The 27,745-nt window shown below is 30.2% G+C and overlaps 2 protein-coding genes and 1 pseudogene across 3 annotated transcripts; all 3 read right to left on the bottom strand.

The window, feature by feature from the left end:
* Nucleotides 1–27,745, bottom strand: LOC114417251. 2 transcript variants are annotated; one of them, XM_028382390.1, is made up of 2 exons: nucleotides 27,672–27,745; nucleotides 1–466 (listed from the first exon to the last, which is right to left on the bottom strand). In XM_028382390.1, exon 2 carries the CDS (start codon nucleotides 444–446, stop codon nucleotides 186–188), a length of 261 nt encoding a protein of 86 aa, XP_028238191.1. In that variant the 5' UTR covers nucleotides 447–466; nucleotides 27,672–27,745; the 3' UTR covers nucleotides 1–185. The 2 variants fall into 2 exon arrangements, with proteins under 2 accessions (XP_028238191.1, XP_028238190.1); XM_028382389.1 differs by lacking the exon at nucleotides 27,672–27,745 and adding an exon at nucleotides 523–627 and having other exon boundaries at nucleotides 1–462.
* LOC114416361 lies at nucleotides 18,594–19,396 on the bottom strand (annotated as a pseudogene).
* Nucleotides 27,157–27,727, bottom strand: LOC114417252. Its single transcript, XM_028382391.1, has one exon. It carries the CDS (start codon nucleotides 27,649–27,651, stop codon nucleotides 27,391–27,393), a length of 261 nt encoding a protein of 86 aa, XP_028238192.1. The 5' UTR covers nucleotides 27,652–27,727; the 3' UTR covers nucleotides 27,157–27,390.

Raw genomic sequence — 27,745 nt, 5'->3', positions numbered from 1 at the left:
TTTGGCAATGCTAAACACTATCATTTATCTAAATTTACAAACTGATTGTCACATGAGCAAAACAAACTTTAAATACTATACAATGTGACCCCAGAAATCTCAACCCTCATCTTCCTTTGTGACTAAGCTTGATAATTTCTAGAAATTAAAAGAGAAAGAATATTTTCTTATTGGACTTATGATATCTAGTTGGGGCCCCAGCAGCTTAAGTACATGACAGTTCTGAAGGACTCCTCTGATTGCTTTGCCTTCTCATGTTTTAGTGTTGTGGAGATCATAGCAGAAGAAGAAAGCTTGTTAGCCTGAGAGAATGAGCCAACATGGTTTTTGAGATGGTGTTGAGCTGATCTTAAAGCATGATTCCACCTGCATATGCCTTGGTCTTTCAAGGCCTCCACAACTCCAACACTAGCTGCCACACTCCATGCTCTAATTCCTGAACTCATCTTGTTATTGTGATGATGATCTTTTAATTCTTCTCAAGAGTAATAATTGCTTTTAGAACAATCGTAGTGACAATGAATGATACTGATAAAGTAACTAAGATTTGTGAATGAATGAGGAAATGAAAAGAAGGTGAGGTGGTCCTTATATACTGGGAAGCACATGACATGAGAATAGCAATGATGGAAATGGGAAAACCAGTGTGGTTTTGGGGAACACAATGGGCTGTGATTCAGAATAAGTTACATGCATAGCAACACGTGTATTTGATTATTGCTATCTAACTTTACGTGGCACCGTTGCTTGCCAAACCAAACATAAAGTTCCAGCAAATTCGCTTTTATTTTTACATTTTGGAGGCTTAAATTATACTTTCGCCTCCTTATTTTTAATTCTGTCTACTGTTTTTATTCTCTTAATCTGTTATTATTCTAAAATATGCAGTTTTAATTCCTATTGTTTAGGCTTAACCACGCATTTTATTAAGTTTAACTATCATTATTTTACAAAATTTATCATCGAAGTTTTTTAACTCATTTTATTATTATATATTTAATTTTTACACATATTTATCATTTAATTTTTATTTTTCATATATTTTATCATCATATTTTAATTTTTATGTATTTTATTATCATATTATTAACAAGATAATATTATTTTGAAAATTTTAATGATAAGATGACATCATTTATATAGAGGCGTCAACACTTTATTATACATTTAAGAGATCAATAAGATATGTAAAAATTAAAAAGAAAAAAAATGATAGATAAGGGCAAAAAACTTCAATAATATAATTTATAAAATAATATTTGGATAGTAAAATTTGTAATTAAATTTATTGTATTTTATGTTTTGATTAAATTAAAAATAAAATAGAGAAAAAAGTCTAAAATATCTTTTTACTCCTTATGCTTTTAATAGTTCTCGTTTTTTTTATATTTTAAAAATTTTGTTTTATTAATAGCTATAAGTCTGTAAAAGACTAAAATATATCTTTTGTTCCCGTTAAAATACCAAAGTTTAAATTTAACATTGTAAGAATTTTTGTTTGTTTTTCATCTCTAGAGAATTATAATATGCTAATTTTTTATGAGAGCTAGAGCTAGGTTTGTTTGAAACTACCGGTTAATTATACAAATATGTTGGTTCATTAGTCAATTAAACTCCGTCATGTGTTAAAACATATACCCCTCTCTCATCCAGGATGCCAACCCAGTTCTTGTTGTCCTCTTTCCATTGCTGGCTTCCTCAACCATTCCTTAATCTCCATCGACGCCTATATCATCCATAGAGGACACGATGGTGACGACGATGCTGGTTGTAATGCTTTGTTGACATGGTCTAGATTTTGATCGAGATCAATGTTGTTGCAATTGTGACACCATGCGGTGGAACATCAGCGTTCACAAAAAATATTCGAGATTAGAACCACATAGAAAGAACCTCCATATTTACATGATAGTTTCTAAAATTATATTTTAAAATTTAAATAAAAAATATCATTAGGTTTGGATTCGTCCATACCTAACATCGAATCAAAAAATCACATATTTAATTTTACAAGAACAAAATACGGATAAAAAAAATTTCAAGGACTAAAAATGAACTTTAGGTATTTTACAAGGATAAAAAATATATTTTAATCTTTATAAAATTATCCTCTTAATTAATGTTAATTGATTGCATGATCAAAATTAACTATTTTCTATAAACAATTATTTTAATTACTCTTTTAGTCCCTGAAATTTAAAAATACTTTTTTAGTCCTTAACTTTTGATAAATTATTTTTTAATCCCTGATATAATAAATTGATACTTTATGGTGATTTTTAGTATTTTATGATGATTTTTAGCATTTTATGACAATTTCAAAATACAAATTCAGAATGAATCAATATTATGATTTAATTTTAAAAAAATCAATTCATTTTCTTGCAAAAATGGTTTCAACAACTTTTAAAATAAGTATAAAAATTGATCTTTATTGGTATCAAAACTAATTTTAAACAAGACTTAATTACTATTTAAGTCTCTGAATTTGGAGTATATGCATTTTTTAGTTTCTAAATTTAAAATTGTTTTTTTCCTGAATTTTGAAAATTTGTAGTATTTGACATAATAAATTGATATTTTGCAGCATTGTTTAGTTGCAATAAATTAGTTTGTAGTTTTTATCTGTTTGAATTTGCATCTTAAAATTGTTACAAAGTTAAAATGTCAATTTATTATGTTAGAAACTAAAAAACAAAATGCTAAAAGTCAGAGACAAAAAAATATTTTTAAATTTTAAGGACTAAACAAATCATATTCTCATTCGAGTACTAAAACAATAATTAAACTAAGAACTATTAATTAGTGATAACTATTTTGTATTTACTCTCTAATTATTTATTTTTTTGGGTCTCTATTACATTGATGTGAAATATTTATCTGTTTTTCTGATAATTAATTTTCGTTGAAAAAATCAGACTGATTACCTTTAATATGATCTTTCTTCTCAATCATATTATTTTCATCTACAATCTTGGAATCCAAATTTTACTTAACCAAACCGAATACAATAATACCTAACAATGACATATTGTTAACAAAATAACATTATTTTGAAAACTTTGATGATAAGATGATATCATTTACATAGAGACATGAATACTTTATTACACATTTAAGATATCAATAAAATATGTAAAATTTAAAAGAAAAAAATGATGGATAAGGGCATAAAAAAACTTCAATGATAAAATTCATAAAATAATATTTAGATAGGAAAATTTGTAGTTAAATCTATTATATTTTATGCTTTGATTAAAATAAAATATAATAGAGAAAAAAAAATCCCCTTATGCCTAAATAATTCTCGCTTTGATTTTTTAAATTTTAAATTTTTTGTTTTATTAATAGCTATAAGTTTGTATAAGATTAAAAATATTTTTTTCCCGTTAAAATACCAAAGTTTGGATTTAGTCGTAAAAAAAATTTCATCTATTTTTCATCCATACAAAATTATAATATTATTTTTTAATCAGAGCTAGAGTTAGGTTTATTCGAAACTACCTATTAATTGTAAAAATATGTTGGTCCATTAGCCAATTAAACTCCGCCACGTGTTAAAACATATCCACGACGCCAACCCAATCCTCATCGTCCTCTCTCCATCGTCAGCTTCCTCAACCACCCCTCCATCTCCATCCATGCCTACATTATCCGTAGAAGACACGATGGTGATGACGATGCTGGTTGTAGCGCTTCACTGGTGTGATCTAAATTTTGATCGAGGCTGATGTTGCTGTAATTGCGACACGAATGCGGCGGAACGTCAATGGTGGCAAAAAATCAAGATTAAATCTACATACGAAGAACCTCTGGATTCACATGATAGTTTTTAATCCCCATAAATTATATTTTAAAATTTAAATAAAAAATATCATTAAGTTTGGATTTGTTCATATTTAACTTTCAATCAAAAAGTCACATATTTAATTTTACAAGAACGAAATACACAGACATAAAAAATAATAATTTCAAGGACTAAAATGAACTTTGGGTATTTCACAAGGATAAAAAGTATATTTTAATCTTTATAGAATCTTAATTAATGTTAATTGATTGCAAGATCAAAATTAATTATTTTCTGTAAACAATTATTTTAATTACTCTTTTAATCCCTGAAATTTAAAAATATTTTTGTAGTCCCTAACTTTTGATATATTGTTTTTTAGCCCCTCATATAATAAATTGATACTTTATGATGATTTTTAGTATTTTGTAATGATTTTTAGCACTTTGTGATAATTACAAAGTGCATAATTAGAATGAATCAATATTATGATTTAATTTAAAAAAATCAATTCATTTTCTTGCAAAATTGGTTCCAACACCTTCTAAAATAAGTATAGAAATTGGTCTTTATTGGTATCAAAACTAATTTAAAACAAGATTTAATTACTATTTAAGTCTTTGAATTTGGAATATATGCATTTTTTAGTTCCTAAATTTAAAATTGTTTTTTTTTCCTGAATTTTGACAAATTGTAGTATTTGACATAATAATTGATATTTTGTAGCATTGTTTAGTTGCCATAAATTAGTTTGTAGTTTTTATTCGTTTGAATTTGCATCTTAAAATTGTTACAAAGTACCAAAAATTGTCATAAAATGTCAATTTATTATGTTAGAAACTGTTAACTCGTTGGCAAGTGTACCAAATTTGTCACAAGTAGTAAAGTACTCGGAAGTCCGAGTGTCGAATCCACAGAGACTTTGTTTGTACTTAGATTAATACAAACTCAATCTACAAGCAAGAGATAATAAATTTAAAATAAAAAATAGAAAAAGATAGAAGATAAGAAAAGATAAAATTAGAAGATAAATGAAAAGATCAAAGATAAAATTAAAAGATAAAGAAAAAGGAAGAAGATTAGAAAAGTGAAAGATAAGAAAGATAAAAGATTTAGATAAAAAAAGATAAATTCAAGATAAAATAGTGTTAGGAACTGACTTGCCTTGTCTGCCTAGGATGTATGAGTTTATGATTTTTTTCTTTACCAATTCGGGTGATTCTATCCTACCCACATCTATTCATTTACTTGCCCCTGATGCCTCACATTGGCCAGCCTATTTTACCTATCTATCTCCCAAATGCCTTTGCAAAGACTCAATAGATAAAATGCATGAAGTTCTAATTCTAGATGTTTGCTTTGACGCATGGGCATAATGCAATCACTCTATGCCTAACAATGATTTTATTATGATATCTTTTCTTCTTGTTCTATTAGAAGTTATCCTCTCCCAAGCGTCTAACCCCTAACACTAATGCATGCATATCTTCTTTAAATTTTATTTAGAAGTTACCCTCTCCCGAGCATCTAACCAATATAAAGATGAGTATGCAAGGTAAAAACGGAAAAGAAAAACCTGGTATTGCATTGATAAATAGTGAAGAGTACATCATACATCACATTGGCTTCTAGGCCTGTCAGGCCCTAACTAAGGGGGTTTAGCCACTCATGGCCATTGAGGGCTTTACAATGAGAAGGGGGTGAAAGAAAAAAAAAAAGAGTAAATGAAACCCCTAGGAGAGGGGGTTCTGTGGTGGTGTGTTTTGTCCCTTGGACTGACTCTCTATTTATAGCTGCTGAAGTGGGCTTTGGGCCTTCGTAGGCGCGCTTAGCGTGACACCCTGCGCTTAGCGCGTGTACTTCCTGGCCCGCTTAGCCCGTGACGCGCGCTGAGCGCGCGTATTGGATTGGGCCTTCTTCAAATTTTCTTCTTTTCTTCAATTTTTCTGCCCTTTTTGCTTGTTACACCTCCAATTTTTATATCTGCACCCAAAAATTCAATTTAATTAATTTTCTAACTTTTAATCACAAATAACTGCTAAATAATTAATTTCAGGCCAATATTTGACTAATTTTCTACTATCAAAATACAATTATTTAGCAGTTATCAGAAACTAAAAAACAAAATGCTAAAGTTAGAGACAAAATAATTATTTTTAAATTTTAAGGACTAAACAAATCATACTCTCAAATTTAAGGACTAAAACAGTAATTAAGCTAAGAACTATTGATTAGTGATAACTATTTTAGATTTATTCTCTAATTATTTAATTTTTTGGGTCATTATTACATCGATGTAAAATATTTATCTGCTTTGCTGATAACTAATTTTCGTTGAAAAAAATCAAATTTATCACCTTTAATAAGATCTTTTTTCTCAATCATATTTTTTTTCATTTACAAACCTCAAACCCGAATTTTACTTAACCAAACCGAATACAATAATACCGAACAATGATATATTGGTTCTTAACCAGGTATTATGAGATTTTTACATTTGTCAAGTGGATGTCATTGAAACTAGTTATCACCATTTAGTTAGTTTTAAAAATGTTTAAATTCCAACAGTTTTCCACCTCCATTTGTTGGAACCCTCCTTGTAACAGTCAGTATAAACTGTACTGGTTCGGTCAAGCTTAATTCAAGCCAAGCAGTTGCTGATGATGGTGTCTTTCGAGACCACAAGGGTTCTGTTTAAATTTATTTTCTGTGGCAAATATTGGATATTGTAGACTCATTTTGAGCTATGTAGCATTCACTATGGAATGAGATTCTCAATGGTCATTGATCTCTCCTTTGTCACGATCACAGTTGTTCCGAGTCTCATGATTCGCGCTTGTTGGTTTTTATTTTTGTGCTGGATGAGATATCTCTCCTTTGGGGTTTTAGCCGCTCTCATTTACAATAAAATAAAATAAAGAGAATAATGAAATATGACGACTTAGTAATCCTTACCCTTTCAAAACCTAAAATCAACGTTCACTGTGTTTATATGCTCAAATAATACTTTATTTTATTCAGAGAAAACAAAAATAATACTTAATAGAAAAACAACCCGACTCGACAAATATTTTTTTTTAAAAAATACATGACTTTGAATTCCTCATTGGCTGAGAAATACATAGGAGAGGGAATCAATTCATCGACTTAAAAAATTAATTTTCGTAATGATTTTTTATTCATTCATCCATTTAATTTTAATTAATTAATTAATTAAAATTAAAAGACAAAAAATTATATTATATTAATATTGCACATTTAATAAAAATAAATTGCCATAGGTGGCAAAAAAACACCAACTCAGTTTTATAGCTGGCAAAGAAGAACCAACCACACCCATACTATGACTTCATTTAAAATAATGTAAAATAAAGACAAAACGCACACTATTTTGGCATCTTATATTAATGAAACCACTTCTTTTTTAAGGAATTAAATAAATTATTCAATATTTGGCATACTAATATCCTAAATATTAATTAAAACATTTATGCTAACGTCTATGTTTTACTTTTTTCCATAAAAAATGTTTAAGTAACACCAATCTTTTGAGACTAAAGTAACGTCATACACTGCAACTTGTGATTTGAATGCAACGTATTTTTCAAAGATAACTCAGATTGAAGTGTCTTGAGCAGTGAAAATCATCTATATAAGACATAACTTTCATCTCATTTTACACCCAATTTTTTCTTCATTGAGTAGTATTGCAGTTTATTCTATCATATCCTTGTTCAAATAATTTTCTTTTCAATTACACTGCCCCAATCCCAGAAACTTATGTTCATGACCATCCTCAAGGTCCCAATAACATTTACTTGAAGACAATTTTGAGTTGACCTTACAGCCTAGTTCCACCTATACAAACACCCTTGATCCTTCAAAGCCTCTCATAGCTCCAATACTGGCAACAATAATACTCTTGGGCATCTGAACTATCTCCATTCTTTTTTTCCCCCTTTCTTTGCAGTGGATTTGCGAGGTTTTAAAGAAATTAAATGCGTTTTTATGTGCTAAAGAGCTAGGTAATTATAGAATTCATCTCACACATACTTCTTTTTACTACCTTTTATCTTTTAGATTTTATTCTTGAATTATCGTTGTTTAACGGAGTAATTTAATTAGTTGAGGGGCTGTGGAATTTGTGTAGAAGATTTTCCTATAAGAATTTTTAATTCGCTAAAGAAATCCTCTTGTTGAATTAGATTATTATGAGATTAACTACTTCATAAAATTCCACAACTCTTCAACAAATTAAAGTACTTTGTTGAACAAAGTAAATTTAAGAGTAAAATCTAGAAGACAGAGGTTGTAAAGAGAAGTGGTGTAAGATGAAATCCATAATTAGCTAGTTGTTTAGCGCATGAAAAAGTGTTTAATTTTTTTAAAATCTCACAAACCCTGCAAGGAATAAAAGAGAAAAGAAAGATCGGAGATAGATCATATGCCCTAATAGTATATGAAGAAATCTTTCCCGTAAAACAAATATAAATTATATACATGTATACATACAACATTGTCACAACTCCAGAGGTGAGCATTTTTATTGGTGAAAACATTTTTATTTTGTATAAATTATTGCAGTTTCGTTATTAGATATATTAAATGATAAAAGGCTAGTCTTTATTCCTAATTTTGGCCATTTGTTTGGTTTTCAGGTGTGATATTTTTTTCTGCTGAAAAAGTACACTTCAGAGAGATTGTTCAAAGTTCAAACGTGTAAGAGTGGAAGAATGACTTCCAAAACACCATGGTCGAGCTACTCTTTAGAAAAGTACAATGTTAATGTAAACATCTTGCTTGATTCTGTGAAGTAACTATGAAATGCCTTGCATGGCGCTGTTGATATGTCTTAGTATGATTTATTAGCTGTTTCTGAAATAAAATAAAGTATAATCAAGTGAGATTATAATTTTTTTAACCGCGACACATTGAAATATAGAGAGAATTTTTTTAAATCTTGCAAATTCCTGTGAAGAGTTCCAAGCCCAAGTGTGAATTATTTTACTCGGTAAACTGAAGAATGTCGAAGAGAGCAATTTCATTTTAATAAATCATACTAGTTAGGTTCATCATTACATATTTAACCTAAATAAAATATTGAACTATATATTGATAGCTTGCAATGAATACTAATGTGTTGCCATGTACAATTCTCATTGAGTTTAAGGTAAATGTCAAAAGTTTTTAGAAACCAATGGCAAGGAAAGCCAGCGATTTTTTCGGCACGGGAAGCAAATTGAATTATTGAAAATGGACCCTTTGTTGAGAGTCTATATGTTAATTAATTAATTAGTCTCACTTAATAAGTGCAGCTAACTTTGCATCTTGTGATATCAATTAAACCATGCCACTTTAGGCACAGAATTTTCTTCATTTTAAGAAGTACTGTTACAGTTTATTTAACATTACAGTTGCCATCTATTTTATCATATTATTGTTTTAACAATTTTTCCAAGTAAAATACCCCAGTCCCATGCCAGCAACTCATTTTTTTTTAATCAGGAAAGATATATGAAATATATTTATAAAAAGGTATAAGAGATACCCAACACAAATTACAGGAATATTGTTTTAATTACCCTACATACACCTCATATTGAAACGGTTGCATCATATTTGTAGAGTCGCAGCAACTCATGTTCATGACCATCCTGAAGGTCATAACAACAATTTCTTGAAGACAATTTTGAAATGATGTGAAAATAACACCTTACACTCTAGTTCCACCTCCAAACACCCTTTAATCCTTCAATGTATCTCATAGCTCCAATAGTACTAGTAGCCACAATTAATACTCTTGGGCATGTGAACTATCTGCATTTTTTCCCCTTCCATTGCAGTGGATTTGCAAGGTTTTAAAGAAAATAAACATGTTTTTCGTTTAGGTAGTTATAGAATTCATCTCACATGCATCTCTTTTTACCACCCTTTATTTTTTGGACTTTACTGTGATGGTTCGGTCAAGCTTAATTCAAGTCAAGCAGTTGCTGATGATGGTGTCTTTCCATATCACAAGGGTTCTGTTTAAATTTATTTTCTGTGGCAAATATTGGATATTGTAGACTCATTTTGAGCTATGTAGCATTCACTATGGAATGAGATTCTCAATGGTGATTGATCTCTCCTTTGCCACGATCACGGTTGTTCCGAGTCTCATGATTCGCGCTTGTTGGTTTTTATTTGTGTGCTGGATGAGATATCTCTCATGTCTTCCAATCCATTTGGTTAAAAATTGATTCCACTTGTGGCGATTGATTTTCACTAATACAAATTTTTTTTTTGCACACATAATAAGAATTTAACATAAATTCTTCCATTAAATAAACAATTTCCACTCATATAAACAAAATAAATTCTTATATGAGTTTTTTAGATTTTAGCTTGTTGGTTGATACTTTATGGGAGACTAATCAAGATGGGAATTTGCTAGCTAATTATGCTTATTCCATGGAGGGCCGCCTAAAGATTTTTGAGTTGTTCCTTCTTTTTTATATTTTGCTATTTTAGCATATGCTTCTTCCACGTTTTCTCCTCGGGACTTTTATTGTTGTTTCTTTGGGGTTTTAGCCGCTCTCATTTACAATAAAATAAAATAAAGAGAATAATGAAATATGACGACTTAGTAATCCTTACCCTTTCAAAACCTAAAATCAACGTTCACTGTGTTTATATGCTCAAATAATACTTTATTTTATTCAGAGAAAACTAAAATAATACTTAATAGAAAAACAACCCGACTCGACAAATATTTTTTTTTAAAAAAATACATGACTTTGAATTCCTCATTGGCTGAGAAATACATAGGAGAGGGAATCAATTCATCGACTTGGGGCTTTTATTTTCGTAATTATTTTTTATTCATTCATCCATTTAACTTTAATTAATTAATTAATTAATATTAAAAGATAAAAAATTATATTATATTAATATTGCACATTTAATAAAAATAAATTGCCATAGGTGGCAAAAAAACACCAACTCAGTTTTATAGCTGGCAAAGAAGAACCAACCACACCCATACTATGACTTCATTTAAAATAATGTAAAATAAAGACAAAACGCACACTATTTTGGCATCTTATATTAATGAAACCGCTTCTTTTTTAAAGAATTAAATAAATTATTCAATATTTGGCATACTAATATCCTAAATATTAATTAAAACATTTATGCTAACGTCTATGTTTTACTTTTTTCCATAAAAATGTTTAAGTAACACCAATCTTTTGAGTCTAAAGTAACGTCATACACTGCAACTTGTGATTTGAATGCAACGTATTTTTCAAAGATAACTCAGATTGAAGTGTCTTGGGCAGTGAAAATCATCTATATAAGACATAGCTTTCATCTCATTTTACACCCAATTTTTTCTTCATTGAGTAGTATTGCAGTTTATTCTATCATATCCTTGTTCAAATAATTTTCTTTTCAATTACAATACCCCAATCCCAGAAACTTATGTTCATGACCATCCTCAAGGTCCCAATAACATTTACTTGAAGACAATTTTGAGTTGACCTTACAGCCTAGTTCCACCTATACAAACAACCTTGATCCTTCAAAGCCTCTCATAGCTCCAATACTGGCAACAATAATACTCTTGGGCATCTGAACTATCTCCATTCTTTTTTTCCCCCTTTCTTTGCAGTGGATTTGCGAGGTTTTAAAGAAATTAAATGCGTTTTTATGTGCTAAAGAGCTAGGTAATTATAGAATTCATCTCACACATACTTCTTTTTACTACCTTTTATCTTTTAGATTTTATTCTTGAATTATCGTTGTTTAACGGAGTAATTTAATTAGTTGAGGGGCTGTGGAATTTGTGTAGAAGATTTTCCTATAAGAATTTTTAATTCGCTAAAGAAATCCTCTTGTTGAATTAGATTATTATGAGATTAACTACTTCATAAAATTCCACAACTCCTCAACAAATTAAAGTACTTTGTTGAACAAAGTAAATTTAAGAGTAAAATCTAGAAGACAGAGGTTGTAAAGAGAAGTGGTGTAAGATGAAATCCATAATTAGCTAGTTGTTTAGCGCATGAAAAAGTGTTTAATTTTTTTAAAATCTCACAAACCCTGCAAGGAATAAAAGAGAAAAGAAAGATCGGAGATAGATCATATGCCCTAATAGTATATGAAGAAATCTTTCCCGTAAAACAAATATAAATTATATACATGTATACATACAACATTGTCACAACTCCTGAGGTGAGCATTTTTATTGGTGAAAACATTTTTATTTTGTATAAATTATTGCAGTTTCGTTATTAGATATATTAAATGATAAAAGGCTAGTCTTTATTCCTAATTTTGGCCATTTGTTTGGTTTTCAGGTGTGATATTTTTTTCTGCTGAAAAAGTACACTTCAGAGAGATTGTTCAAAGTTCAAACGTGTAAGAGTGGAAGAATGACTTCCAAAACACCATGGTCGAGCTACTCTTTAGAAAAGTACAATGTTAATGTAAACATCTTGCTTGATTCTGTGAAGTAACTATGAAATGCCTTGCATGGCGCTGTTGATATGTCTTAGTATGATTTATTAGCTGTTTCTGAAATAAAATAAAGTATAATCAAGTGAGATTATAATTTTTTTAACCGCGACACATTGAAATATAGAGAGAATTTTTTTAAATCTTGCAAATTCCTGTGAAGAGTTCCAAGCCCAAGTGTGAATTATTTTACTCGGTAAACTGAAGAATGTCGAAGAGAGCAATTTCATTTTAATAAATCATACTAGTTAGGTTCATCATTACATATTTAACCTAAATAAAATATTGAACTATATATTGATAGCTTGCAATGAATACTAATGTGTTGCCATGTACAATTCTCATTGAGTTTAAGGTAAATGTCAAAAGTTTTTAGAAACCAATGGCAAGGAAAGCCAGCGATTTTTTCGGCACGGGAAGCAAATTGAATTATTGAAAATGGACCCTTTGTTGAGAGCCTATATGTTAATTAATTAGTCTCACTTAATAGTGCAACTAACTTTGCATCTTATGATATCAATTAAACCATGCCACTTTAGGCTCAAAATTTTCTTCATTTTAAGACGTACTGTTACAGTTTATTTAACATCACATTTGCCATCTATTAATTTTATCATATTATTGTTTTAACAATTTTTTCCAACTAAAATACCCCAGTCCCAGCAACTCATTTTTTTTTAATCAGTAAAGATAAAATATATTAATAACAAGATATAAGGATACGCAACAAAAATTACAGGAGTATTGTTTTAATTACCCTACATACACCTCATATTGAAACGGTTGCATCATATTTGTAGAGTCCCAGCAACTCATCTCATGTTCATGACCATCCTTAAAAGGTCATAAGAACAATTTCTTGAAGACAACTTTGAAATGATGTGAAAACAACACCTTACACTCTAGTTCCACTTCTAAACACCCTTTAATCCTTCAATGTGTCTCATAGCTCCAATAGTACTAGGACCCACAATTAATACTCTTGGGCGTGTGAACTATCTGCATTTTTCCCCCTTCCTTTGTAGTGGATTTGTGAGGTTTTAAAGAAAATAAACATGTTTTTCGTTTAAGTATTTATAGAATTCATCTCACATGCATCTCTTTTTACCACCTTTTATTTTTTTTGACTTTATTCTTGAATTACAGTTGTTCAATGAAGTACTATTAAAAAATTGACTTACTTTGTAAAAAAGTACTATTAAAAAATTGATTTTGTACAACGTGTCGTTCTTATAAAATTATATTAGAATGTGACGCCTAATAATTTTATAAATAACATGAGAGGTATGATGATTTTTTTAAAAACCATATTAAATATTGAGTAGTCAAAGATGATTTTATTAAAACTATCTTAAAAATTAAATAATCAAAAACCATTTTGTTAAAACTGTCTTTCAAATTAATATCCTGAACTTATTGTTCAATCTACATGCCCTTCTCTTCATACTCCTTTATTTGTGCCCTAGCTCCACTCAAAATATCTCCTCCCACGAGGAACATGGTTTCCGTTTCCGTCTTCTCCTTCCACCAGAGACAGCGACGAAGATGAGCTCCTCTAGAGTGGTAGCGAGAGGTCAACGCTCCCATTTCCTAAACCTCAGGTTGGTTGTTGTGTGTTCTTGTTTTTTGATTTTTCTCTCTTTCTTTCAGTCTCAAACCACAGTTATGATCCTTTGCACGTCTCAATCTGAGTCTTCACTTCATTTCATCGATTTTTTTATTCTCTCTCTCAATAATGGCAACACGCTTTCAACTTGCAGCTGTAACCTCTTCATTTTTTCTCATTTTCTTTCTCTGCACTCAGTAATTTGTAATAATATTCGGTTCTGCCTTTTGAGGTCACTGTTTCTTTCTGCAGTTGCTGCATTGGCATCTTGGGACCATTTTTTTCTGTACCACTACTTTTTCACTAGTTTCATTGTTGTATTGTACTCTTCCTTGTGCTAGATCTGAAGCTGGAACCTTCCCCTTCTGGTTCTAGTTTATGCCCTGCTTGATTTGGTTGCTCTTAACCCTTTTCAGAAATAAAAAACACTTGCAAGTTCCATTCTTTCATCGTCGTCATCATCATCATCATGTTGATTCTGTTATGTATATGCTCCTCATTTCTGATTTTGCTTCATGCATTTGTGGCCATGAAGGTATTTGCACTGAAATTAACAATCTTTTTGGGCTTTTTGCTTCTGGAAAGTGTTTGGAAGATCTTGTAAAATTGAGGGGGAGCAAAGTGATTCGGGCTCAAAATTCCCTTGTCATTTCGAGTTATCATATCTCACATAAAGTTTGTTATGATTTTCTTTTTGCTATAATTTGACAATCTTTTTCCAGCAAAGTAAGTAAGAGAGAGATGTTCACTGATTACTAAAATTGATCGGTGAAGTTAAATTGAATACTAAATTTGTCTAACATGTATGCAAGCCTGCGGAGTCTGTATCAATATGTAAGGTGTTTTGTTTTTTCCGTTTAAAATAGTGCATTTATCAAATCTGAATGTATCTTTAATTGGATTTTCCTGTATCAATTTATCTTATATAACTAAGTTGTTTAACTTTTAAAATGAACGAATGAGTTGATTGTCTTTAGAAAAGAAATGAATGGCAAAATCTTAGTTTACCAAACAGTTTTCTGTTCTTATTAACTGAAGATGTGAACGTAAACAGACATGCTTGTGGTTACATGTTTGTTGCATGCATGTACTATGCCGGTGTTCCCTATAGGGAAAGAAGAAATTCAAGTCTAAGAAAGGATGGAAATCTATTGTACCACTTCATTTGAAAGGAAAATCGGCGACCCGTTTTTCTTTATTTCGCAAAGTCAATTCAGCTGGCTATGGACCTGGCAAAACACCCGTTTATCTGAATGTGTATGACTTGACACCCATGAATGGTTGTGTATTGGGCTGGTCTTGGTATCTATCACTCTGGTGTAGAAGGTGCAGTTTTAATCTATTATGTTGAATTTTGATTTTACTTTGTCTCTTAATCTTGGCATTTTATGACTTGTAGTAGTAATCTGACTTTTATTTCAAATGTATTGGTACTAAATCCTGTGTTGGAGGGATACAAAACACTTTTGTTTAGTATGAATTGCATTTCCTGCAATTATATGATACCATTTCAAGAATAAAATCTAACAGATAGATGTTGCAAAAAGAAGTAATTAATGTGAGATTAACTAGTTCTTTAGCGCATGAAGATGACTTTAGTTCTTTTAAAAAACCTCACAAACCCTGCAAGGAAGAAAATATCATAAAAAAGAAAAGAAAGATTGGAGTTAGATCATATACCCCAATAGTATATGAAGAAATCTTTTGAATACAACAAATATAGCTGATATGGTATGCATATAGAATGTTGTCACAACTCCTGGGGTGGGTATTTTAATTTTATTAGTGGAAAATTTTTTATTTTGTATAATTTAAATGAATCAGTTTCTTAAATATGAATTAGATGATAATGTTAATGTAAACATCGTCTTAAAAAACATGTACAGGTGGAAAAATGACTTAGAAAACGTCATGGTCATCTACTCGATCTTTAGAAAAGTATAATGTTAATGTAAGCATCGTCTTGCTTATTCCAGTGAAACAACTAAGAAATGCCTTGCACGACTATACGACTATATACTGATATGTCGTAGTAGGATTTATTGGTAGTTTTTAAAATAAAAGTATCAAGCAATTATTATTTTCTTACCACGAAATATTGAAACATAGACAGAAATTAATTAATCTTGTAAATTCCTGTCAGGATTTTCAAGCTCAAGTGAATCTATTTTGCTTGGTAAACTGAAGAATGCAAACGAGAATAATCTCGTTTTATATAAATCCTATGATTTTTTTTTGTCATTAGAAAATCTTTTCATTTTTTATTAAATATTTTATGTCTCAGTTTGTCTTTTGTTTAAAAAGAAAATGATCCATGACATCAAATAACAAACTATTATGTATGTGGTACGTAAATTGATTAATTTTTATAATATTTATTTTTAATTTTTTATTAATTAAAATTTTTTATTGATTGATAATATAAAAGTTAAACTCTTTTGTTTATATACTCTTACTTTTATGAAACTCTTTCATCAAATTTTTCCAAATTTATTATAATTAGATATAAGAGAAGTTTTTTTTTTTATAAATAATTATAAAAGAGTTTATCCAAATAGATATTATTGACTAAGCCTTATCCTTGAATAGCTTGGACTTTGCTAGATAGATAAAATACTTCGCTATCGTAATTGACTCCAAAAGATGGAAACCAGTATACATATGTTAGTATACAGTGGTTTGACATTTACCTTCTTTAATCAAGATATGGGTTTAATTTTCAGTTTCATCATTAATTCAGAATTGGAGACAACTTTACTTTAAAATAAGTCAACCTAAAGGAAAATTAGTTTTGTCAAATAATTTTTTAAAAAAATATTTCCTGATTGCAAAAATAAAAAATACTAATATATACTCAAATTTAGGTATATTTATACTTTTTTTCATGAAATATACATATAATTTTTATTCAAAGAAAAAAAATATACATATACCTAAATCTAAGTCTGAGTTTATTCAAATAATTTTTTAAAAAAGAGGTGGTGATACGACTTGCAAATTTTCTTTGCAACTGTTCAAACCTCTTCCACTTATATATATAACAATATCAACCTGCTTTCAGCACCCTTCGCAGCCACAAGATAGAGAGAAAAACGAATTAGATATCCCTTATAAGAGAAGAGAAGCAACAACAAACTAGTTTAACAAGTCATGACTTCCATTAACGTTATTTTGTTTGGATTTTTTTTATAGATAAAGTTTGGATTTTGTTATGGCGTGTGCCTTTAGGCAACACAGGTTAAAGAACTTAAAAATATTTAAATAAGTTAAAATGCCATTAATAGTAAAATATTTAATATTAAATTTTTTTAAATGTCATTATTATTTTTTAAATATGTTAAGAACGAGAAAAAATAGCATTTTTTTTATCCGAATCTTAATGTACATGATAATTGAATCTTTACTTTTTATTTATAAAAATCTGGATCCGCTTGAATGTTATAAACCCCCATGATACATGTTTTTAATTCTTATAGATAAACAAAAATATTGGAAGAAGACTTCACCCTAGATACTTTCTTTTCATAAAAAAACAACATTTTACTTGATCGTGCAATAAAATTATGCAAATATACACCTTTAGATTAAAGTTATATTATTGATATAATATATTTTTATATTATTATTTTTTTCTATCTCTAGAGATCACTTATTTTATCACCATTTTTTCTCATTTTCTTTTGTCTTTTGTGTTAAAGATATAATTTAATTGTCATACATACACTGACAAGAGTGAAGAAGTGCCATTTTTCTAAGAGGTGGAAACCATAGAAGAAGAAAAGGAAAGAAGGTTCTTCGCCTGTGAAAATGATCCAACATGGCTCTTTATGACATGTTGATCTGACTTCAAAGTGTGATTCCACCTACACACCCCTTGGTCCTTCAAGGCCTCAACAACTCCAACACTGGCTGCAACAATCCAAGCTCTCTGTGCTGAACTCATCTTCTACTAGTTCCTTGCTTTTCTGGGATGACAGAAGAAAACAACCAAAGTTGATTTGTAAAAGTATAACGTAAGAAAACTGGCATGTTTGGTTGGATGAAAAAAATTGGAGAGAAGGGGTTAGTTATATATAGAGTGGAAAGTAGTAGGTAGAGGTGAAACACATGCCTAATATTTGGAAAAAGCAGTGGCATGTGAAGGCAGTGGTTTTTGTAGGACCACATGACATGTGAGTTCACTAAAGTGTCACCAGCTAGTTAGTTGCACCTGGTTTTACTAATCACTAGTAGGAGACTACTCCCGCACACGGTTTGCATCTTAGGATATCAAATCAAGGATACATTATTTTTAATAAAATCAATATACTAATGCATACCCCCGGTTTCTGGGAGGAGATGATTGAATTGCTTGTTTTCTGCTTAACTTTTTTTAAGGCATTAAAATAACTCCACTATATAGTCTATATTCAAAGAATGAACTCACTTATCTAAAGATACATTATAAAAGTTTTAGACATTCGGTCTAACAATCCTCTCTTTTATTTATTTTTAATAAAAATAATAAGAATCTTTAACCGGATATCTTTTGTTTAGGTGAACTTTTTTCTTTTTTCAATGGAGGGGGAACTACATTAAAAGGGGACATGAAAGCCAAAACACTTCAACCTGCTAACTTCTTTGTTGTGTGGCATGGGTCAAGCATTGCCAAAATTTCACTCAAATTTGAAAGCATGCCATTCTTCTTTCTTTATGTGACCTTGACTAGAACAAAAGGGGTGAAAGAGAATTTCTGTATAAAATTGTCAGCCACACAGCCATAATATATGGTTCTGCATAGAAGAGTTGATCTTTTGACGAGTTTTCTTTTTTTTGGAAAAGTATTCTGATGGCTTCAGAGGCAGTGAAGCCAGGAACTGAAGACACCTTAAGAAATAGCCACAAGAGGAATGTTAACCAGGCAGTGAGTGCTATGGCTGCAGCACTATATGTCCACAAGAGGATAACTGAACGCTCTTCATTTCCTACTTCAAACAGCTGAGCCATGGTACTAATATTCATAGCTGGTGGCATGGCATACTGCATCACTAGCACATACTGAAATAAAGGATACCAACGAGTTGTTGATTCGAGTGTTATTGGACTCATTTTCTTAAGTAATTCGAGTCTTGTGAATAAAAGAAAAATATAATTTGAATGAGAAATCTCATTAAAGTTGATTAGTCAAATTCTTTGACGAAATTGGTAGATATTCCACATCATTGTCATAAGTAAAAAAAAAAAAAAAAAAAAGATCAACCAATAACAGGTAGTAAGAAAAGTGGAGCTATGATGATGCTGATCAGGGTCAGCGGTTTGACATTTGATGATTTCAAGCCTTGAGTGAGGTTACCACCAAGCAAAAGGGTGATGCAAGGAATGGTCCCATTCCCAAGTAATTGAAGAGAGTCTTGGATGACTATGACACGCGGTGGAGAATTATCTTCGATTAATATGTTCCTCAGCCATGAAACCGCACCAAAGAGGAAACCAAAAAAAGTTGCAATTGCTGGTGCCTGGTGGTAACATTAGCTCTTATATGAGTTTTTAAGATTTTAGCTTGTTGGTTGATACTTTATGGGAGACTAATCAAGATGGGAATTTGCTAGCTAATTATGCTTATTCCATGGAGGGCCACCTAAAGATTTTTGAGTTGTTCCTTCTTTTTTATATTTTGCTATTTTAGCATATGCTTTTTCCACGTTTTCTCTTAAGGGCTTTTATTGTTGTTTCTTTGTGATTTTAGCCGCTCTCATTTACAATAAAATAAAATAAAGAGAATAATGAAATATGACGACTTAGTAATCCGTACCCTTTCAAAATCTAAAATCAACGTTCACTGTTTATATGCTCAAATAATACTTTATTTTTTTTCCAGAGAAAACTAAAATAATACTTAATAGAAAAACAACCTGACTAGACAAATATTTTTTTTTTAAAAATACATGACTTTGAATTCCTCACTGAGAAATACATAGGAGAGGGAATCAATTCATCGACTTAAAAATAATTTTCGTAATGAATTTTTATTCATTCATCCATTTAATTTTAATTAATTAATTAATTAATATTAAAAGATAAAAAATTATATTATATTAATATTGCACATTTAATAAAAATAAATTGCCATAGGTGGCAAAAAAACACCAACTCAGTTTTATAGCTGGCAAAGAAGAACCAACCACACCCATACTATGACTTCATTTAAAATAATGTAAAATAAAGACAAAACGCACACTATTTTGGCATCTTATATTAATGAAACCGCTTCTTTTTTAAGGAATTAAATAAATTATTCAATATTTGGCATACTAATATCCTAAATATTAATTAAAACATTTATGCTAACGTCTATGTTTTACTTTTTTTCATAAAAATGTTTAAGTAACACCAATCTTTTGAGTCTAAAGTAACGTCATACACTACAACTTGTGATTTGAATGCAACGTATTTTTCAAAGATAACTCAGATTGAAGTGTCTTGGGCAGTGAAAATCATCTATATAAGGCATAGCTTTCATCTCATTTTACACCCAATTTTTTCTTCATTGAGTAGTATTGCAGTTTATTCTATCATATCCTTGTTCAAATAATTTTCTTTTCAATTACAATACCCCAATCCCAGAAACTTATGTTCATGACCATCCTCAAGGTCCCAATAACATTCACTTGAAGCCAATTTTGAGTTGACCTTACAGCCTAGTTCCACCTATACAAACAACCTTGATCCTTCAAAGCCTCTCATAGCTCCAATACTGGCAACAATAATACTCTTGGGCATCTGAACTATCTCCATTCTTTTTTTCTCCCTTTCTTTGCAGTGGATTTGCGAGGTTTTAAAGAAATTAAATGCGTTTTTATGTGCTAAAGAGCTAGGTAATTATAGAATTCATCTCACACATACTTCTTTTTACTACCTTTTATCTTTTAGATTTTATTCTTGAATTATCGTTGTTTAACGGAGTAATTTAATTAGTTGAGGGGTTGTGGAATTTGTGTAGAAGATTTTCCTATAAGAATTTTTAATTCGCTAAAGAAATCCTCTTGTTGAATTAGATTATTATGAGATTAACTACTTCACAAAATTCCACAACTCCTCAACAAATTAAAGTACTTTGTTGAACAAAGTTAACTTAAGAGTAAAATCTAGAAGATAGAGATTGTAAAGAGAAGTGGTGTGAGATGAAATCCATAATTAGCTAGTTGTTTAGCGCATGAAAAAGTGTTTAATTTTTTTAAAATCTCACAAACCCTGCAAGGAATAAAAAAGAAAAGAAAGATCGGAGATAGATCATATGCCCTAATAGTATATGAAGAAATCTTTCCCGTAAAACAAATATAAATTATATACATGTATACATACAACATTGTCACAACTCCTGAGGTGAGCATTTTTATTGGTGAAAACATTTTTATTTTGTATAAATTATTGCAGCTTCGTTATTAGATATATTAAATGATAAAAGGCTAGTCTTTATTCCTAATTTTGGCCATTTGTTTGGTTTTCAGGTGTGATATTTTTTTCTGCTGAAAAAGTTCACTTCAGAGAGATTGTTCAAAGTTCAAACGTGTAAGAGTGGAAGAATGACTTCCAAAACACCATGGTCGAACTACTCTTTAGAAAAGTACAATGTTAATGTAAACATCTTGCTTGATTCTGTGAAGTAACTATGAAATGCCTTGCATGGCGCTGTTGATATGTCTTAGTATGATTTATTAGCTGTTTCTGAAATAAAATAAAGTATAATCAAGTGAGATTATAATTTTTTTAACCGCGACACATTGAAATATAGAGAGAATTTTTTTAAATCTTGCAAATTCCTGTGAAGAGTTCCAAGCCCAAGTGTGAATTATTTTACTCGGTAAACTGAAGAATGTCGAAGAGAGCAATTTCATTTTAATAAATCATACTAGTTAGGTTCATCATTACATATTTAACCTAAATAAAATATTGAACTATATATTGATAGCTTGCAATGAATACTAATGTGTTGCCATGTACAATTCTCATTGAGTTTAAGGTAAATGTCAAAAGTTTTTTGAAACCAATGGCAAGGAAAGCCAGCGATTTTTTCGGCACGGGAAGCAAATTGAATTATTGAAAATGGACCCTTTGTTGAGAGCCTATATGTTAATTAATTAATTAGTCTCACTTAATAAGTGCAGCTAACTTTGCATCTTGTGATATCAATTAAACCATGCCACTTTAGGCACAGAATTTTCTTCATTTTAAGAAGTACTGTTACAGTTTATTTAACATTACAGTTGCCATCTATTTTATCATATTATTGTTTTAACAATTTTTCCAAGTAAAATACCCCAGTCCCATGCCAGCAACTCGTTTTTTTAATCAGCAAAGATATATGAAATATATTTATAAAAAGGTATAAGAGATACCCAACACAAATTACAGGAATATTGTTTTAATTACCCTACATACACCTCATATTGAAACGGTTGCATCATATTTGTAGAGTCGCAGCAACTCATGTTCATGACCATCCTGAAGGTCATAACAACAATTTCTTGAAGACAATTTTAAAATGATGTGAAAATAACACCTTACACTCTAGTTCCACCTCCAAACACCCTTTAATCCTTCAATGTATCTCATAGCTCCAATAGTACTAGTAGCCACAATTAATACTCTTGGGCATGTGAACTATCTGCATTTTTTCCCCTTCCATTGCAGTGGATTTGCAAGGTTTTAAAGAAAATAAACATGTTTTTCGTTTAGGTAGTTATAGAATTCATCTCACATGCATCTCTTTTTACCACCCTTTAATTTTTGAACTTTACTGTGATGGTTCGGTCAAGCTTAATTCAAGCCAAGCAGTTGCTGATGATGGTGTCTTTCAAGATCACAAGGGTTCTGTTTAAATTTATTTTCTGTGGCAAATATTGGATATTGTAGACTCATTTTGAGCTATGTAGCATTCACTATGGAATGAGATTCTCAATGGTGATTGATCTCTCCTTTGTCACGATCACGGTTGTTCCGAGTCTCATGATTCGCGCTTGTTGGTTTTTATTTTTGTGCTGGATGAGATATCTCTCATGTCTTCCAATCCATTTGGTTAAAAATTGATTCCACTTGTGGCGATTGATTTTCACTAATACAAATTTTTTTTGCACACATAATAAGAATTTAACATAAATTCTTCCATTAAATAAACAATTTCCACTCATATAAACACAATAATATCTTATACGAGTTTTTTAGATTTTAGCTTGTTGGTTGATACTTTATGGGAGACTAATCAAGATGGGAATTTGCTAGCTAATTATGTTTATTCCATGGAGGGCCACCTAAAGATTTTTTGAGTTGTTCCTTCTTTTTTATATTTTGCTATTTTAGCATATGCTTCTTCCACGTTTTCTCCTCGGGGCTTTGATTGTTGTTTCTTTGGGGTTTTAGCCGCTCTCATTTACAATAAAATAAAATAAAGAGAATAATGAAATATGACGACTTAGTAATCCTTACCCTTTCAAAACCTAAAATAAACGTTCACTGTGTTTATATGCTCAAATAATACTTTATTTTATTCAGAGAAAACTAAAATAATACTTAATAGAAAAACAACCCAACTCGACAAATATTTTTTTTTAAAAAATACATGACTTTGAATTCCTCATTGGCTGAGAAATACATAGGAGAGGGAATCAATTCATCGACTTAAAAAATTAATTTTCGTAATGATTTTTTATTCATTCATCCATTTAATTTTAATTAATTAATTAATTAATATTAAAAGATAAAAAATTATATTATATTAATATTGCACATTTAATAAAAATAAATTGCCATAGGTGGCAAAAAAACACCAACTCAGTTTTATAGCTGGCAAAGAAGAACCAACCACACCCATACTATGACTTCATTTAAAATAATGTAAAATAAAGACAAAACGCACACTATTTTGGCATCTTATATTAATGAAACCGCTTCTTTTTTAAGGAATTAAATAAATTATTCAATATTTGGCATACTAATATCCTAAATATTAATTAAAACATTTATGCTAACGTCTATGTTTTACTTTTTTTCATAAAAATGTTTAAGTAACACCAATCTTTTGAGTCTAAAGTAACGTCATACACTACAACTTGTGATTTGAATGCAACGTATTTTTCAAAGATAACTCAGATTGAAGTGTCTTGGGCAGTGAAAATCATCTATATAAGACATAGCTTTCATCTCATTTTACACCCAATTTTTTCTTCATTGAGTAGTATTGCAGTTTATTCTATCATATCCTTGTTCAAATAATTTTCTTTTCAATTACAATACCCCAATCCCAGAAACTTATGTTCATGACCATCCTCAAGGTCCCAATAACATTCACTTGAAGCCAATTTTGAGTTGACCTTACAGCCTAGTTCCACCTATACAAACACCCTTGATCCTTCAAAGCCTCTCATAGCTCCAATACTGGCAACAATAATACTCTTGGGCATCTGAACTATCTCCATTCTTTTTTTCTCCCTTTCTTTGCAGTGGATTTGCGAGGTTTTAAAGAAATTAAATGCGTTTTTATGTGCTAAAGAGCTAGGTAATTATAGAATTCATCTCACACATACTTCTTTTTACTACCTTTTATATTTTAGATTTTATTCTTGAATTATCGTTGTTTAACGGAGTAATTTAATTAGTTGAGGGGTTGTGGAATTTGTGTAGAAGATTTTCCTATAAGAATTTTTAATTCGCTAAAGAAATCCTCTTGTTGAATTAGATTATTATGAGATTAACTACTTCACAAAATTCCACAACTCCTCAACAAATTAAAGTACTTTGTTGAACAAAGTTAACTTAAGAGTAAAATCTAGAAGATAGAGGTTGTAAAGAGAAGTGGTGTGAGATGAAATCCATAATTAGCTAGTTGTTTAGCGCATGAAAAAGTGTTTAATTTTTTTAAAATCTCACAAACCCTGCAAGGAATAAAAAAGAAAAGAAAGATCGGAGATAGATCATATGCCCTAATAGTATATGAAGAAATCTTTCCCGTAAAACAAATATAAATTATATACATGTATACATACAACATTGTCACAACTCCTGAGGTGAGCATTTTTATTGGTGAAAACATTTTTATTTTGTATAAATTATTGCAGCTTCGTTATTAGATATATTAAATGATAAAAGGCTAGTCTTTATTCCTAATTTTGGCCATTTGTTTGGTTTTCAGGTGTGATATTTTTTTCTGCTGAAAAAGTTCACTTCAGAGAGATTGTTCAAAGTTCAAACGTGTAAGAGTGGAAGAATGACTTCCAAAACACCATGGTCGAACTACTCTTTAGAAAAGTACAATGTTAATGTAAACATCTTGCTTGATTCTGTGAAGTAACTATGAAATGCCTTGCATGGCGCTGTTGATATGTCTTAGTATGATTTATTAGCTGTTTCTGAAATAAAATAAAGTATAATCAAGTGAGATTATAATTTTTTTAACCGCGACACATTGAAATATAGAGAGAATTTTTTTAAATCTTGCAAATTCCTGTGAAGAGTTCCAAGCCCAAGTGTGAATTATTTTACTCGGTAAACTGAAGAATGTCGAAGAGAGCAATTTCATTTTAATAAATCATACTAGTTAGGTTCATCATTACATATTTAACCTAAATAAAATATTGAACTATATATTGATAGCTTGCAATGAATACTAATGTGTTGCCATGTACAATTCTCATTGAGTTTAAGGTAAATGTCAAAAGTTTTTTGAAACCAATGGCAAGGAAAGCCAGCGATTTTTTCGGCACGGGAAGCAAATTGAATTATTGAAAATGGACCCTTTGTTGAGAGCCTATATGTTAATTAATTAATTAGTCTCACTTAATAAGTGCAGCTAACTTTGCATCTTGTGATATCAATTAAACCATGCCACTTTAGGCACTTTACATAATGACTGCCATAAAGACAAACAATATTCTTTCAATACTCATCATCATTTGAGACTAATTAAGCTTGCTTGATTCCTAGAATTGATAAGAGAAAAGAATATTTTGTTTTTGGGCTTATGATATCTAGTTGGGACCCCAGCAGCTTAAGTACATGACAGTTTTCAAAGACTCTTCTGATTGATTTGCCTTCTCATGTTTTAGTGTTGTGGAGATCATAGCAGAAGAAGAAAGCTTGTTAGCCTGAGAGAATGAGCCAACATGGTTTTTGAGATAGTGTTGAGCTGATCTTAAGGCATGATTCCACCTGCATATACCTTGGTCTTTCAAGGGAGAAAGAGAATGTAAAAATAAAGATGAAGAGATTTAGCTCTATTCAACAAAAAGGTGAAGTCCGAATGTATAAGAGACAAAAGAAAATATAAAATCAACATATAATAAGACTAAATTACCCTTACATATTATTTGACATTTAATTATGCGGAGACCTTACATAACCAGTACAATCAATATAGGTAGTGTTAAGGAAAGAATTAGATTTTATAGAGATATAAAAAGAAAAACAATGCAAGTAAATAAGTATATTGAACAATAACACTAAGTAACATAACCAGTTCCTTCAAAGCTTGGACCCTACCAATACCATCTCCTTGTTAGAATTTGACAATCAATAGGGTCAGGGAATCTATTTGCGAGGAACTTTGCCATGACGAGTTTGATGATTACAAGGAGATTTTTATTTTGGTAAAGCAAAATTACAGTAAAATTTACATATTAACGAGCCAAGAAAAAAATTGAAAATCAAACCTGCATATTATTTACTAACAAGATAATATAAGAAGAATTTGAAAAGGGACAATTTTACCCTCAACTAGAAATTTATATGGCTGTAATCACTTTTATAAAATAATTTGTTAGTTATTACGGAAAATTACATTTTCTTTGAATTTACGTCGAATTGTTCTATTCTTCTTCTTCTTTTCTTCTTTTTATATTTTACTTGATTCAGTTTTATTTTAAAAAAATTTATATAAGAACGTAACATTACGTATCTATTTTGTCAACACAGATTTTGTTTTTAATTTGTGACTAGCCTTTCCTAATTTGACTAATTGAGGATGATTGCGTAAGGATAAGAAAAAAAAAAGAGGTTTCGAATACCATATCATTTAAATTTAAGGTGTGGAAATGCAATTTATCCAAAGATTTATAAAATATAAAGGCATAAAGTTATCAAAATTTTTTTTATACATGAAAATCAAACCGAATAGTTTGTGATGTTCTGTCTTTTAATTAATGAACTTACAATTACAATTGATAACCGTGTTACTTGCCAATCTTTACCATATCTTGAGTAAGATTGCTGAAATGAATGAAAAAGAGCCTTCTGTAAGTACACGAGTTAATCACAATTGATAAACGAGTTATTTGCCAATCTTTACCATAAAGAACACTACAAATAAAATTTGGCAACAGCTCAACACTATCAATATCAAAATTTACATAATGACTGCCATAAAGACAAGCAATATTCTTTCAATACTCATCATCATTTGAGACTAATTAAGCTTGCTTGATTCCTAGAATTGAAAAGAGAAAAGAATATTTTGTTGTTGGGCTTATGATATCTAGTTGGGACCCCAGCAGCTTAAGTACATGACAGTTCTCAAAGACTCTTCTGATTGATTTGCCTTCTCATGTTTTAGTGTTGTGGATATCATAGCAGAAGAAGAAAGCTTGTTAGCCTGAGAGAATGAGCCAACATGGTTTTTGAGATGGTGTTGAGCTGATCTTAAGGCATGATTCCACCTGCATATGCCTTGGTCTTTCAAGGCCTCCACAATTCCAACACTTGCTGCCACACTCCATGCTCTAATTCCTGAACTCATCTTGTTATTGTGATGATGATCTTGTAATTCTTCTTAGATGACTTGTATGTGACAAGAGAAAACACTCAAGTAATTCTTCTTGCTTTTAGTTGAA

The sequence above is a fragment of the Glycine soja genome, chromosome 6, assembly GCF_004193775.1.
Source record: "Glycine soja cultivar W05 chromosome 6, ASM419377v2, whole genome shotgun sequence".
NCBI classification, from domain to species: Eukaryota; Viridiplantae; Streptophyta; class Magnoliopsida; order Fabales; family Fabaceae; genus Glycine; species Glycine soja.
Note: the sequence above shows the minus strand (reverse complement) of the source record. Positions and strands in the feature narration are given on the sequence as shown.

Bases quoted from the DNA above. Each gene is read 5' to 3' on its own strand.
- LOC114417251 (XM_028382389.1), bottom strand. From the start codon at position 608: ATGTGCTTCCCAGTATATAAGGACCACCTCACCTTCTTTTCATTTCCT. The intron at 463-522 runs TCATTGTCACTA...ATTAAAAGATCA, and splicing joins AGTTACTTTATCAGTATCAT to TCATCACAATAACAAGATGA.
- LOC114417252 (XM_028382391.1), bottom strand. From the start codon at position 27,651: ATGAGTTCAGGAATTAGAGCATGGAGTGTGGCAGCAAGTGTTGGAATT.